Consider the following 15,530-nt stretch of genomic DNA (forward strand, 5'->3'; position numbering starts at 1 on the left):
TGACATCATTTCCTGCTCTCTGGCTTTATCGCAACCTCTGACCTAAACAGGAAATTGATGTGAAATGATCTAAAAGTGGAGACTTGCCAAAGAAAAGCTGAGATCAAAGTAACGTCAACGGCAGAGAAATTAATGAATTAAGCTGCAAGCACTGAATACACAATAACCACAGATTTAAAAGGTGCTAAAAAATATAAAATGTACATTGGTGGTGTAGTTATATGGACTCTTGCTTTTGTCAGCGTTCACAAAATACTGCTGAGATGAAGTAAAGCTTTGCCTTGAAAGGTACTTCCTTTGTGTTATCTTATAATAAGCTCCACTACATCGTTCCCACGAGAAAGGAAGCAGTGATGTAAACAGCAGTGGCATGTGAAGCATCTTCAGGCCACTGTGGGGTTTAAGTAAATAAGAAGGATGCAGATTAGCTGCTCGGTAGCCTTAGTTCATATGACTGGAGTTGAATATGAGACAGATCTTTGCTTCTTTTTTTAACTTAAATATTATTCTTGGTTTATAACATACTGCATGGATGGATGCTTATACTGTACAAGAACCAACTACAGTGACTATCTAAAGCAACAATGAGATGGAAAAGTTCGCATTTCATGTAGATTTGATCTCATTTTAATTTTATTTTTATTTTATATTATTATGACATTATTGAGAAATCCATAAATATTTTTGGACATGTACATTTTAAACAAAATTGTATTTTTTTTTGTTGTTGTTGTTTTTATTAAAGTTTTAAGAGGTGTCTTTTTCTATTCCTGTCACTGACAAACATATTGGCTGTATAAAAATGAATTAAAATTCAGATATGCATTTAATTTGAAGAATTTCAAATTTGTACATCTAATTTTAAAAAAGAACAACGCATAAGCTGTATGTAATTTCAAAATGAGAAAAGAACAGTTACTGTTACGAAATTCACACCGATGATGATATGTAGAGATGTGAGTCTAATATACAAAATACAAGAACATGATGGCAAAATAATCTGATCCATAATCTAATAAATAAATAAATCAAAAGACCTTTAATCACACTGATGCATCTATAATTTCACCGTCATATGTTGCAACCGAGATGTAAAGTTGACACTCAGACCGGCTCGGTAATTAACAGTATAGTGTTCAGCTTTGACAGTAATTGATTTTGGGGTTCGTGCGCATGCCCGCTGCGCGCTTCCGCGCCGCTGGGGGATCGATCGACAGCAGCGGAGGCTGAACGGACGGCGACAGTCCGCGGCAGGCAGGCAGGCAGGCAGGCGGTCAGTCAGTCAGTCCCCCGTGTCCCTCATCCCGGTGGACGGAGCTCCGCCAGCAGCGGTTCCTGTCGCCTTGCGGGGTTCACTGCAGCGCCGCAGAGGAGCCAAGCCACAAGGTAGAGACCGTCAATGAACGAGCTGATGGTTGTTTCTCTGCAAAGCTGGAACATCGTCGTTCACAGTGTTTTACAGGCAGGGAGTTGCTAAACTGAAAGCTGCGGCGCTGAATTGCTTAGTTGGTAAAATGACAGAAATGATGGTGACAGGCTTGGTCTAGTATTTAGGTTTATTTAAGATTTTGTGGACAGCCCGGTTATCAAATATTTAACTAATTTGGCTTGAAGGTTTCACTAAATAATTTCCACCCCAAAATGTCTAACTTAGAGCAGCTTAAGTTAGAGCTCCAGAGCAGCTTGCCACATTTAGAGAGTACTGCAGTATCCCTGCATGTAGTTACTTACAGATGTGAAGCTCTTAAAGTCTGCACATTTAGGCTTTAGGTATATAATTCCTTAATATACAGGAATTATTTAAGTGTATATTAAGGTGGTTTCTTTCGCAATCTTGTCTTATTTACTGTAATCAATAACTACAGTTGATGAAATGCTGCTTAACACATGCACTGAATTTATATCACCCGATACTAATTACAAGTCACTGTTATCCTGCCAAACCCACTAGCACTCAGAGGATTGGATTTCACTTCAGCAAAAATCAATTACAAAAAAGGGTTGAGTGAGCAACGAGGTTGATGTTTTTAATCAGAAGCCATGGAAGGGGTGATAATCCTCGCTGCTTTTATTCTTCTGGTCAGTCCGATCAGTTTTATAAACCCAAGACTGATGATGTGATGACACGCAGACACCCTCACACGTACAGGACCCTGTGGTTCGGTGTCGCTGGTGGGTCCAAATGAACGTGGCTGAGGATTTGATACCGGGTGTTCATCACTGCTGCTCAGGTCTTCAAGGAGATATTTGTGAGTGGAAGTGAGACTTGTGAAATGGGCACTGACTTCTGCTATATCCAAGTGTCTGCAGACTTCTATTTATTTTAGACACCACTGTGATTAATCATGTCAGAGAGTTTAAGAGCGTTGGATGTTGTGCTTGGGCTCTTACAGTACTTATGTAAGCCTTAATTTGGCTAAAACAAAACTAGAACAATACACATCACAAACAGGTGTGGTCGAAGAGTGGGAAGGTTTTTTTTTTTTATTAGTTTTTATTAATTAACAAAAATGTTTTCAATGTTGTTATTTTTGTAACGTTACTGAACCCAAACTGGAAACCCAACTGATTTTGGATTTGAAATTTGTGCAATTTGCATCGGCAGCCAATCGTAAGGAACTGAATTGGATCATTTTGGGGTTAAATGTTGAGTCTGAAAAGAAACTCATGTAAAACGATTCAAAAACATGTTGCAAGTCAGTCCGCCCGTGGTGTTCGAAGGCTGATTTCTGATGTACCGTCCGTGTGACCTGAGCGCCGTGACTTCATTCCTGCAGCCAGCTGTTACTGTCAGTCTGTCTGTCTGTCTGTGTGGCAGCGTCTCCTCTGCTTCAGGTCTCCTCCTCTGCTGTGTGGGCGAGGTTATAAATAAGAGGCTGCAGGCTTTTTTTTTGCATGTGTGTTTTGTTTAACCAGCTGCCAGAGAGGCCTGTTTGCCTCCTCTGACTGCAGGTGTGCTCCGTGGCCTCTAGATGATGTTCTCGAGCCTGTCCAGCCGGAGCCCGCCGCCTGTTTTTTGTGTGTTTTTTTTATACCACAAGTGTTTTTGTCTGTTTGCTTTGGATCAATGTCACCTGTTTCCTGTACTCTAGCACTCTGTGTCTAAATGTGCTGCCTCAAAAAAGCACTCTTACCACTTGAATGTTTTTTTTTTTTTTTTAGCATTTTCACACCACAAGACTTTATTTAAAAGAAGTCATGCATTGCTTTTAAAAATGTGCAAGATAAAAACTGAAAATTTATCGCAAACACACAGAAGCTGGTCAAAGTTTATGGGAACATGGGTGGAGTTAAACGCAGGGCAATCCTGTAAGAAGCAGTGCTAGAGGCAGCAAAAGATTTAAGACTAGAGGTTCACCTACCAGCAGGACAATGATCCCAAATATTCAGCCAGAGATACAGTGGAATAGTTTAGATAAAAACATTTTAATGAATCAGAACTTTCAGAACTGAAACCAGTTAAAATGAGTGGATTCGAAGGCACACATATCACGTTTCCGTCTGCTTCGTAATTGTTTGCTACTTTGTGTTGGCCTGTCAGATAGGATCCCAATGAATTTTTGTGGTAAGAAAACATTCAAGAAATATTAAGACTTTGTTTTTTTTTTTTTTTTTTTTTTTCCAAAATAGCTATAAGAACAGCACAAATGTGATTTAGGATGCAGACGAAGAGAGCCAGTGTGTGAAAACATACAATTCAAGGTCTGTAAACTGTTTGCTTTACTCGGATGCCATGGATCTAAATAACAACCATGACTGGAGGAAAGTTTTGGGAAGAGGTCATTTTAGCTGTGAGCTGGAACAGATTGTGAGAAAACAAACTGAAAGTACTGTGCATAGAGAAAAGGTTCAGTAACTCATACTTTGAGGTTTTTCTTACTTTGAGCACTTTGGAAAAATTATACCCTTGTGATGTTTGTGTCTGACAGCGTCCTGGTTTGGACAGACGTGAGCGTGGGACGTTGTTCAGCTTGGACCGGCTGTTTTTAACTTATTTGTCCATTTCAGCCCCATGAAGTAGGATTGACTGGTTCTCATGTGTTTTTATCCACAATTCTTCTTTAAATGTGTTAATTTGATGGTAATAAATCATTATCATTATTTTTTTTAGATATTTTGAAGGTGGAAGATGTTGTGCATTAAGCTGAAAAAAGCAGAAAGATGACAGTTTCCACATTAAAAGTTAAAAAGAAATTTATGGGGGAAACATTTATAGAAATTAAAGTCTACCAAATCCATCCAGCATTACATGTCTGTGTATTGTGATTCAATGCTTGTCTCAATTCAAGGTGGTTCTAATTAAGAAAATGCTTTTAACATGTTCATTGTGTTTTTACAATAGGTTTTTACAACAGTTCAATAAGTCTATTGGCTTTGTGAACCATAAACTATGTCTTTAAGAACATTTTATTAGTGTAGAGTATGGTTGCACCGATTGCAGTTTTCTGGTCGATTGCTGAACTTTCAAAAAGCTTAACCTGCCAATTCTAATTTTTACCGATACCAATTTTTTTGTCTGAAATGTTGCTCAATATAGCAAGAAGGTTGTTGAGTTGGTAACAGTGGGGTCAATATTGTTAATTATAAATGTGCAGACATAACCTGGTGGGCCGGTCTGTCAGTCAAACCTTTCTCAAAGAAGAGCAAAAGAAGACAGTGGTTGATTCTGAGATCTTTGCCAAGCTAGATAAGATCGGTGGATAGGATCAGCTTCATATGTAAAGATTGGCCGATCACAGATCTCCCAAAATTAAGAAAATCAGCACCGATAAATCGGATGACCGATAAATCAGTGCACCCCAGCTCATGTCTAATCAGTATAAATATTTAAGATTTGTGACTAGAAGTAATCAAAAGCATCCAAGAGCACTTTAAAAACGTATTTGGTCTAGTGCTCAATACTTCTAAATCTAAAGTGTGTTTGGATTCCAGCCGTTCACGGTCATATTTTCACCACTCTCCATTTACTGGACATGGAAGAAAGCAAAATAAAAGATCAAACTAATTCAGTCACAAGTGACAAATGAACATTTGACTTTTTCAAATGCTTCTCCCTCCACAGATAGAAAGGCGTCCTGGGTGGTCAGCCATTCTGCCCACATAAAAAAAAGCCTGTGTATCTGTCTGGGTTTGCTCTTAGGGAAGTTAATTGATTCATATTATTAAAAATGGTAACTCTAGGTCAGCTTGGAGTTACCAGAAGCTGCTTCATATAACATTGTATTAGAATGTCCAATAACTAATAATCTATTTTAAATAGAACAAGTTTAACTCCACCCCTCAAGCTTCTTACCTGATTTACAGTATGTCCCTCCCTTTTCAGCTCAGATGAGTTCGTTTCTCTCTTTAGACAATACCGCTAACTCTCTGATCTACTTTCTGTTTGCCATTTCATTTGGCCAAATTGCTATTGGTGTTACATGTCTGTGCCAAATGCAAACACGCACAAACACTATATGTTTAAAAAGAGTCGAGTCAGCCTCACAGGCCATTGTGAATGACCTAAGCAGCTCGTGTTGATTGATGGCAGTGACTGGTGAGCAGCAGGGTCAGCTCCAGAGGAGGCCCGTCGGGAGCCACACACTCACTCAGACGTCTAAAATAGACTCTCCACCTTCCCTCCCCAATGGGCCAATAACTGAAACTAGGGTGATGAAATTAAGAAATAAACATTACTAGAAACACTGCAGGGAGGCTGAAATAAGAAATAACTAGGAGTATAAAATAGATATAGTCACAAAAGAAGGCTCGAAATGGACTCAGACAAACAAGGACAGAGCCTAAGGTAACTAAAGAATAAACCTAACTAGAAACACCACAAAGGACTGAAAATAAAAGCAATAAGAATTCTAATTACACTAAATGCCTCAAATAATAATGTCAAAAGGACTAAACTAAAGTGAACTAAAACATAAAGCTAAACCAACCCCAAAACCCAGTCCACACACTAAGTTACTAATGAACAAAACTAAAAGCTTGTAAATATGAGTCTGTGTGTAATTCATCTTTATAATGTGTTTTACTTTGATTTACTGAAGTAGGTGACATTTTCAATCATATTCTAATGTGTGGAATATGACTGTATATGTTTGCCCTATGATGGACTAGCGACCTGTCCGGGGCGTGCCCTGCTTCTCGCTTCATGGCCGCTGGGCACCAGGTCTTGCGACACAACAAGGAGAAGTTGTATAGAAAATGGATGGACATTTGAAGTTGAAAAGATATTGAAGATGCTCCTTCCTCAGTCATTTTTTTAATGCAGAACAAAAAGCTGAACACAAATGCATCTCACACTTTTCAGGATTATGAAAAAAAAATCTGTGTCTTATTTTAACCCTTTGGCTCATAATTACTTTGTTCTTGTATTTTGTGTTGCTCCGTCACATAATTCCCAATAAAATATAATTAAGGTTGTGGGTGTAATTTGACCAAGTGAGAAAAAGTTGAAGTTGAATACTTTTTAGAGGCATTTAAAAAAAAAAATCAAAGACTTCTAAATGGTCAATAATATTTTAAGTGCCTAATGAATTGTATAATTTCGCCTTGTGTTTGTTATTTTGGGACTGAAATCTGTAGATTGTCTTCATGTGAGGCCAAAATACAGATGAGTTTACTACCTATGTTATAACACATCTCTCATATTTACATAGTTTAAAACGGAGTGCACAAATGACAAAAACAGCCATGATTACTATTTTAACTACATAAATGAGTGCAAGCATCAGTATTAAGTCTCTTACAGTTTATATAGACAGACTTCTTCATGAGTTTAATGTGAGTGGATTTAAGATTAGCTGTGCTAAGGGAGTTGTACTTTTACACCACAGAAAAACAAGTACCTTGCCAGCAGTTTCTGCGTTGCCTTACTCACCTTGGAGAAATTGAACTTCCACTTTTCTTAAGAAAATATTCATAGGAACAAAATGGCACAAATAAGTTTTACTTTACCTTTGCTTTTACTTTTATTTTACTGTTATAGGATGAGTAAGTATGGGAACCCAGGAAGTGAAAGGAGAGATCTTGCAGAGATGAGAAGTCTGATGCTATAAAAGTACCAGGGGTTGCCAGAAATTATACTCTTAACTCTTACAGCTGAGTGTTAAATGTATCTAAGACGGGTTGTTGTCACCTTAAAGAACCGTAGGTAACCCTGTGAAGGCTGACTAATCCAGCATCGTTTAATTTACTGGCTGGTTTCCCTGAAGAATCCTAATAAAAACTGGAGACAACTCTGTCACTGAATTCCTGAGAAGATTTAGTGTCTAAAGGAAGCCTCACCAGAGGGCAAAAAAGTACATTTTATTATCTTCTTTGCACCACTGTAATTGGATGACATACATGGGTGACTGTCCTGTGGGTTTTATTTAAAAAAAAACGCTAAACAAACTCAGTTACTTTTCAAGCTGTCAGTCAAATGAACTTTTGACCCTTGCTTGCTCATTGAAGTAAATGCATCTCCAGCTATGCTAACTGCTCTACAGAATGGTAATGAGGTGTTAGGTGCCTAAGCCGGAGCTCGGGGCGAAGCATGCTCCGAGTGTTGAAGATGCTGGAGGTAAAAATAGAAGGCCAAAACTGGAGGTGCATTTGTTTCCATCGGTGGCTGGGATTAGCCGCTTCAAATCTCTCCACTCAGTTGCACCAATGCATGAAAGGGTGCACAGCTTATTGAACTATGCACTGACACAGTTTAACTGTGGCAGCAGCAAGACTGTTGACTGTCGGATTATTGAGCGTGCTTTATCGGCTGCTTTCGTACGTTGTGTGGTTCTTGATATGACCCAGACATCCTCACTGAGGATACATAGAGTAAAGATGGAGGAAAAAAATACACAGAAAAAAAAATAAAAATTGCAAAAGTGTCAAAATCATTTGCTGAAAGATTTTGGCTCTTTCCCTTTACCTGCTTTGTTTTATCATTGATGCCTCCATTCAGAAGTTACAGGTGTGGGTTAAGGCGTGCCAGTCGGTAGAATTTCATATCTCTGAAATTTGAAACAACACTGCTGTATAAAAATAAGCCGTGTTTCTACACGAACAGACATAAGGCTCCGTATTTAATAAATTAATAATAAAAACGTAAAAAAGATAATCTAATTGCTTTGGTTTAACAATTTAATCAACATATAAAGTTTTTCCAGCTAAAATACAATGACATTTCAGCTAAATAGATGTGAAATAAACTACTGCTAAACCCCACTACAGTTCATAACAGTTTTCCGTTAAACATGCTCATTGAAAATGATCCTGTTTTGCCAATTTGCTATTTAGAAGGTAAAGTTTGGAATCCAACAAGCTCAAATAAGTTTAATCAGTCAGATTACTTGCTTGGGTAGCCAGTCTGCAGTCAACCTGACAGACATGCCGCTCATGGCTTTCCAACTATAGTTTAAGAACAGCGTCGCATCACTAAGAGCCCCTTTAGTTTTGTACTTAGTGTTTTTTTTACAACCAAATTTGTCATTTATATAATGAAAGGAAAGTTTAAAGGACTTTAAACTGCAGCAACTGTTTTTAAGAAAATATCAGCTGTTTTCAAACCACAGGTTTTTAAACCCTCTGCAAATCTTAATGTAGGCAATCAGTCCATTCATAGTTAAATAAACCATATATTAATGTTGAGATTGATGCCAGAAGCACATCTGCTGCATTTCTCTCTATTTCACCAATGCTGTGACAATAGCAGAGGGGCTTAGTAAGGGATGAATTGAAGTTTTTCTTCCTAATTTGAGGCTTTTTCTCAACTTTTAAGGTAAATACTAGAACGGACATTACGGCACACTTACAATAATTATGACTTACAAACTTTATGTCTTTGTGTGACTAAGCAAAAGCAAAACACAACAGTGGCATTCGATGTGGAAAAGTAGTTGAAAGTAAAATATCAAAGAGAAATAAATTCTTCTTACTCAATATCCCATACATGACTGCAGACTAAAGCACAAATAAATACGTAATCCGTAAATTAGGAGAAAAACACAAACATAGAGTAACCATTTGTCGCAGAGATACTTAAGATAAATTTTTAATTAAACAGAATCAGTTAATGTTCAGTATGTTGCGGGACAAAAGCTTTACCACAGTTAAAGAGTTTGTTTCTGTGTAATGTATCATTTTTTTCAAATAGTAAATCGTTTGACATGTTATGTATCATTATATCTACACTAAAGTTTAAACGGGATAAACCAAGAACTCCTTCTAAGGCCTCAGTTTGCAGCACTTTCAGTGGTTACAGGGTATATCAAGAATTTTTAAATTAGTTGCAATCTGTAAAGTTGCCACTAGATGTCACCTAGTTCCTAACAGTCCTTCTTTCCTGTGCTTATACCAGCTTATTTTGTTCTCTGCATCTCTGTCTGCTGGTGAAGTGATACAGAGGTAGGATACACCCAGGTCAGGTCACTCACATCTAACAGCCTCTTCCACATACCGGTTGATCTAGCGTGCAATATTTTCAGGCTGTGAGGTGGGAGGTTGAGCAACCAGTTTGAAACCACACATGAATATGGAGAACACACAAACTTCCGACATATCCTTGCAGGATTTTAAGTCTGGACCTTCTTGCTGTGGTGGCAGTGATGCCAACATCTGTGCTCGTCCAGCCGCTTCCTCACAATGCTTCTTAACATATTTTTGATCAGACAAGCAGGCTTTGCGCAGATTATAATTCATGGTGAGATTCCGGATTAATAATATGTGTATGGGATTGAACTGTGTATGAAAGGGATTTTGCAAGACAAACAGAAAGAGAGAGAGATGGAAAGATGAGGACAAGGACGACAAGGCCCTGTCTACGACCAGATGAATCAACAGCTTCCCTCCTCTGGCGAGGACACGCTCGCTTTGCTCAAGCCTAATACCACCGACATGCTGTCACGCATGAGCAATTTTTTTTCTGTCCCTCATCTCCCTGGCGCTTTTCCCCCCCTTCCATCCATTCTCTTTGTGTCTTTCTCTGTCCCTTTGTGACTTTTTCACATTGGCCTCGTTAGCCAGCAGATTCACTGCAGAGCCTGAAGGAGGGCCCTGGAGAGGGAGAGAACCATAGCAACAAGGATAGCCCTTTGTAGCAAATTAGACTACTTTGACTCAAGTTTTTTTTCCCCGAAAGCTTGTTTACAGATAAAGCTAACACTAAGAACTTGTGCGTCTTAGATGAGCAAATTGTTTTCTTGCATGGCTGAAATTTCCCTCGTGAAACAGACAGTTTTTGTTTTAAGAACAGTTTACACAGTTACTCAGTGACAAGAAAAGGAAACAAAATGTGTTTAAATGTTATTTAGAGATTTGGTATCCTAATGTCCACTGGCCTCTTATAAATTTCTGGTAAATTTTGTGCTTTTGTGGTTTTTTTCAAGGCTATGAAAATAGCAAAGTTTCCATCGATGGGACCTGTCAACATAGCTTAACAGCCATTCAATTTTAACTACACCTCTTCTCAAGGTGCCTTACAGATATGTTCAGACATTTGAAGCTTTTCACACAAAGTCAAAAGTTTTGAATAGATTTTATTGGAAATTTATGTAATAGACCAACACGAGTGGCACATAATATTGCAGGGAAGGATGATTTTTGCTTCAAACAAATAAATAAAAAGATATAAGTCTGAAAAGTTTGACCTACATTCAACTGAAATCAGAAAAACAGCTGGAAGCTGACAGAAAGTCTCCATTTATTGGACTGAGCTTGGGCTATTTAGTGAGTCTATGCAAAGCTTATGGACAAAAACAATCCAAAACGTGTCATTTTCCTTCCTCCTAATTATTGTTCTTTATTTGTCTGTTTTATGAGATCCCAATAGCCTGCACTAAAACCTGTGGGCAAAGCATAAAAAATGGTTCTACTCCAGAACAAAAAAATTTTTCTGCTACATTGCTGTTTATTTGTCCTTTGTTTGAGGTCATAGTTTTATAGTTTGCCTTTCTGTCTCTTAACAGAATCCCTCAAAAAGTTATGTTTGGTGTACCTGAAATTTTAATCGGTACAGAGATGTGACTCAACATAGACTTCATTAACTATTGATGTTACTCTGGATCCAATATATTTTTTATTCAGCCTTGGCAAAAATGCTTCCTGTTTATGTTATGTTAGCCTAAAGAAATAAAATGCTCTACATACAGACGGGGGTAGAGTACTGGAAAATTGCAAAACATTTTTTTTTTTTAATTATTCAAAGGTCGCTGCAGTAAATGTAACACAAAGCAGTGTGGGTGAGAGGTTGATGGGGAAAATGTGCATTGTTTTCAACATCAATAAGAAAACATTTTAAAGTCTGGTGGATGTTGTTGAATCCCTTTAGTCTGAAATCCTTACAGAAAATCAGAGGCAACCAGAAACCTGCAAGAATATAATGGAGCAGAAGCTGTTTTTCGTAGAGGGAAAGTTACTTTTTTTTTATCTCAACATTAATTATAACATTATTTTTTGTCTTCCCCGAGAAATGTGAAGCATGAAGTTGGTCCATGTGGAAAAAGTTCAGTTCTGTGAATCCTTTTTTGTAAGGTATATCTAGAGACAGTCTGCTTCTTCCTGTCTCTCTCTCTCTCTGTTAATATTTGGCCTCACTCCCTCTCTGGACAAACATTGCAGAGAGCACTTGAGGGGCTGTGAGAAGGAAACAACCACAGAGAGACAGAAAACAGAGAGCATTCAGAGAATCGGAGCGCACAGGGGGAAGAGAGGGAGAGACACACAGAGTCGTTGTGGACCGGCTGAAGACTCGCCGATTGCTCATCAGCCCGCCGTGACTCAGCCTTGAACGCGTGTCTGAGCAGAATGGATTTCATTTGGGTTCAGCTGCCTCTGAGCTCTGCGGACGATTTTCACTCCTTCTGGATTACATCTGAAAAAGCAGCCGGTGTCATGAGCGGGGAAGCCAGCGAGCGGAAGGGAAGATGGTAATGTCACTGTTCTTCAATGTGAGACATGATTACTTTCATCCTGCTCTTTTCTCTCTTTTGTGGTTTTTACTGATTAACTGAAGCAGCTACTGTTAAGAGTATAATTAATTTGCATCTTGAGATTATTCCACAACTCTGCTCTTATCTCCTGAAGATGTTTATAATTTTCAGCTGTTGCAGATTAAATAAAAACGGCTACAAATGCATTATTCCTTAATCAAAACAGTATAGTTGACATATATAAAGGGAGACATTTTATACTGTTACATTTAAGTTGATACTTTCTCACACCTGAACAATTTGCAGCAAACAAACAAACATGTTTTCTACATCCTAAATTGCTGACAGGTGAAGTTCTGCATCAGAAACGTGACATTCTAACACCACGTCTCCAAACATTGGTACCACAGAGGGATTTGTTTAGTGTGTCCTGACAAGAAGCTCTTTATGCTCTAACACCCGTGTACTCTGACCACATTTCTGCCATAGCTAACACTCACTACTGCTGCTCTGCCAGAGCAGCCTGACTCAAGGTGAAGCTCTCAGGTTACCCAGCATTAGGCCTGGTTTTACAATCCATCCCCTGTGCCTCCTTCCTGCTCCTGGCCCTACAAGATGTGACTCATGCAAATACAAGCAGAAAGTATTTTTTACTTTTTTTTTTTTTTAAAGTATGGGTGTCTGTCTGAAATGTGGATTTAGATTGTAAGCCTGAAGGAATGTCTCAGTTTGATTTTGTCCATTTCAAGAAAAGACTCAGACGGACGTATTTTCATTCCACGTCAGAGAGGGTGTGCCTCATTTGTGCATAAAGCTGAATGTGTTTTCCGCTGACAGGCTGCTGGGATGTTATGAAGGGAGTTGAATTTTAAATTACCCGCCCAGCTCTCCCGTGGGTTTGACTTGGCAGGAATCTTTGTGAGTTTTCCCACCTTGCTTCCTGTATAAGTTTTCCGTGTCGTCGAAACCAGGGGTCCATTAACTCTGTTATTCCTGTTTTCTGAGTGACTTCAATGTCTGGGTGTTGGTTCCCATGTTGACTAAGTTGTACAAAGCATCTCCTTTTCCCTCTGCAGAAAGACAACTTGTCCTGTCTGAGTGATTCGGTGGAAAAAAATACACAAACAAAAGTCTGACCCAAATTTCTGCTAGTAAACCTACAAATCATCATCTCCCCTTTACCTGGATTACCATCATTACCTTCATATACAATGTCTTGCAAAAGTTTTAATCTCCTTCAGTATTTTCTTTCCATTTTTGTAACCTTATGACCACAAACATCAACATGTTTTATTGGAGTTTTGTATTATGATACATGGTTTTCACGTTTTATGAGATAAAATCTGAAAAATATGGCTGACATTTGTACATTTGTTTTCATAATAGCTCAGTCTCAATCAGACTCAAATTAAGATTTTGCCTCTGACTTAACATTGAATTTAATTTTGGGCTTTGACTGGGCCATTCTAACACATGAACGCTGTAGTTACTGTGTTTTCTTCAAGGGCTTAAGTACTTACGTGTATTTGTTCAGAGACAGCACATTGTAATTAGTACAAAATAACTGTTTTCCAGCCAGCAGGATGCTGTAACATCAGTGTGTTACAGCACACTGATAGAGATCAGGGCAGTGCTAGTGTTTTGCATGTAAAAAGTTTAATTTATTTCTCATTTGACCAGAGCATCTTTATGTTTGTGCCTCCTACGTGGCTTCTGGAAAACTAGAAATGGGACATTTTGATAGTTCTCTTTTCACTTTCCTTCCACAAGAGTCAGATTTGAGATGTGCTTAACAAATATTTGCCCTGTCTCTAATTCTCTCCTCTGAGTTGTGGATATATCTGGTGTTACCATGGGCCTCTTGGCTACTTCTCTGATTAATTCATCTTCTTTTCCAGATTTTGTCTTTGCTAGGCCTTGAGATTGGGACATATTCTTTCCGTTTATGGACAGTCCCTGCATTGTTGTGTGACATGTTGGTATTTGTTTTGCAATATAACCCATAAATGTCTCCATGACCTCATCACTAACTTGTCTGCTTGGTCTTCATGATGCTGTTAGTTCACTGATGTTTTCTCACAAACCTTCACAGAAACGGGCTTATAATGAGATTTAATTACACACTGGTGGGCTCTGTTGTCCATTAAAATGACTCCATACCATAGTAAAGGAGGTTGATGTTCACCAAGCTTTTTTAATGTGTGAAAGAATCAGAAAACCATGTATTATTTTCTTCACTTATTATGTGTGACTTTTTTTGGACTATCATATAAAATATATCAAAGTTTTTAAGTGACAAAATGTAAAAAAGTTCAAGGGGTATGAATTGTAAAAAAAAAAAAAAATCAAACAAATGTCTAAAACAAATGTATGATTCAGTGTTTTGATGTTTGCTTGTATCGAAGTTTCAGTCGTTTGTCATGAAATCTGTGGGTTAGAGTTACATTAAGCACAGCTGAGGCCTAATTACAGATGAGACGAGCATGTCAGTGAAAGCTAAGCTACACTTTCATATAATAACATCTCTCACATGAACACAGACTACGTACGTCAGCCGTGCTCATGGTGATTTTTAAAGACGGCTCGGCTCATTCATAATTCCCTCACGTGTTTTTGATGACCCACACTGAACCGCTGACCGATACTTTACGGCCACTTTCAAATCGCTCTGCTGATCGAGACCGTCATGATTGGTGTTTGTCTCCCGCGAGCCCCGGTCTCCTTATCCCACTGAAGCTGCTAAATATACCGTCTGGCCATCGCGGAGCCTCTGTGGTTTTGTACAGAGGATTTATTGGCTTACGCCAGTGTAATTTGGCTTGAGCCGGAGAGGAGGTGACATCAGGTGTGTTGAGGCACAGAGGGATAATATAAGACTGAAGAGTAAAGACAGTGAAAAATTGAGGATTTTTGACTTTTTTTGTTGCCGTTTTCTTCAAACGTATAGTTTATAGCTAAAGAGCTCATTGTTTTACCAACTAAGTCCATTCATTCAGAAAAAAGCTGGAATTTGAGCTTTACAGAGTAATCTCTGCCTGCTGTGTGTTTCTAAATAGCAAAATAAATAAATCCCAAATGATTTATGTCAGAAAAGGATATCTTTTGTCTTTTGATCTCGTACTGAAGCTGTGATTAAAATGAACTGATAAGGAAACTGATTCATTTTCTAAAACTAAATGTGAATGTTTAACAGAAAAATCCACATTACGGTTGCCACAAGGCTTTGTGTGCAGCTAATCTGTTTACTGCACAATTGAATTTCACCTTAATATCACATTTGTTGTCATCCATAAATGTGTCATTTTCTGTGAATGATGCAACAGATCAGCAGACTGAAATCCTCCTGTCTGAAGAGAAGAGTGTGTGTTCAAGATGTTGAGGCAGTGTGTTTGCTAGCAAGCTAAACTACTGATGTCAACAATTTATAACGCATTTATGACTTTTACTCAATATTCAGTTCCAATGGCCTCTTAAAAAGAATGCAGGATTTGTGGTCACATATACAGTCGGTCATCCATACAGGGACCTTGCATAAAGTGTTGTGAAAAACTATTTACACATTTTCTGATTTCTCATTTTGAAGAGCAGTCAAAAGAAATGGCCATGCTTACATCATTGGTTATCTAAAAT

At 38.3% G+C, this 15,530-nt stretch overlaps 1 protein-coding gene across 1 annotated transcript in view; it reads left to right on the forward strand.

The window, feature by feature from the left end:
- Window positions 1–1,230: 1,230 nt before the first annotated feature.
- Window positions 1,231–15,530, forward strand: part of LOC102231058 — a gene marked incomplete at its 5' end in the record, with an annotated part of 33,989 nt that continues 19,689 nt past the window's right edge. The window contains one exon of the mRNA XM_023339672.1: window positions 1,231–1,386. Coding sequence (XP_023195440.1) covers window positions 1,231–1,386 — 156 coding nt within the window. The remainder of the gene's footprint in view (window positions 1,387–15,530) is intronic.

The sequence above is a fragment of the Xiphophorus maculatus genome, chromosome 1, assembly GCF_002775205.1.
Source record: "Xiphophorus maculatus strain JP 163 A chromosome 1, X_maculatus-5.0-male, whole genome shotgun sequence".
NCBI lineage: Eukaryota > Metazoa > Chordata > Actinopteri > Cyprinodontiformes > Poeciliidae > Xiphophorus > Xiphophorus maculatus.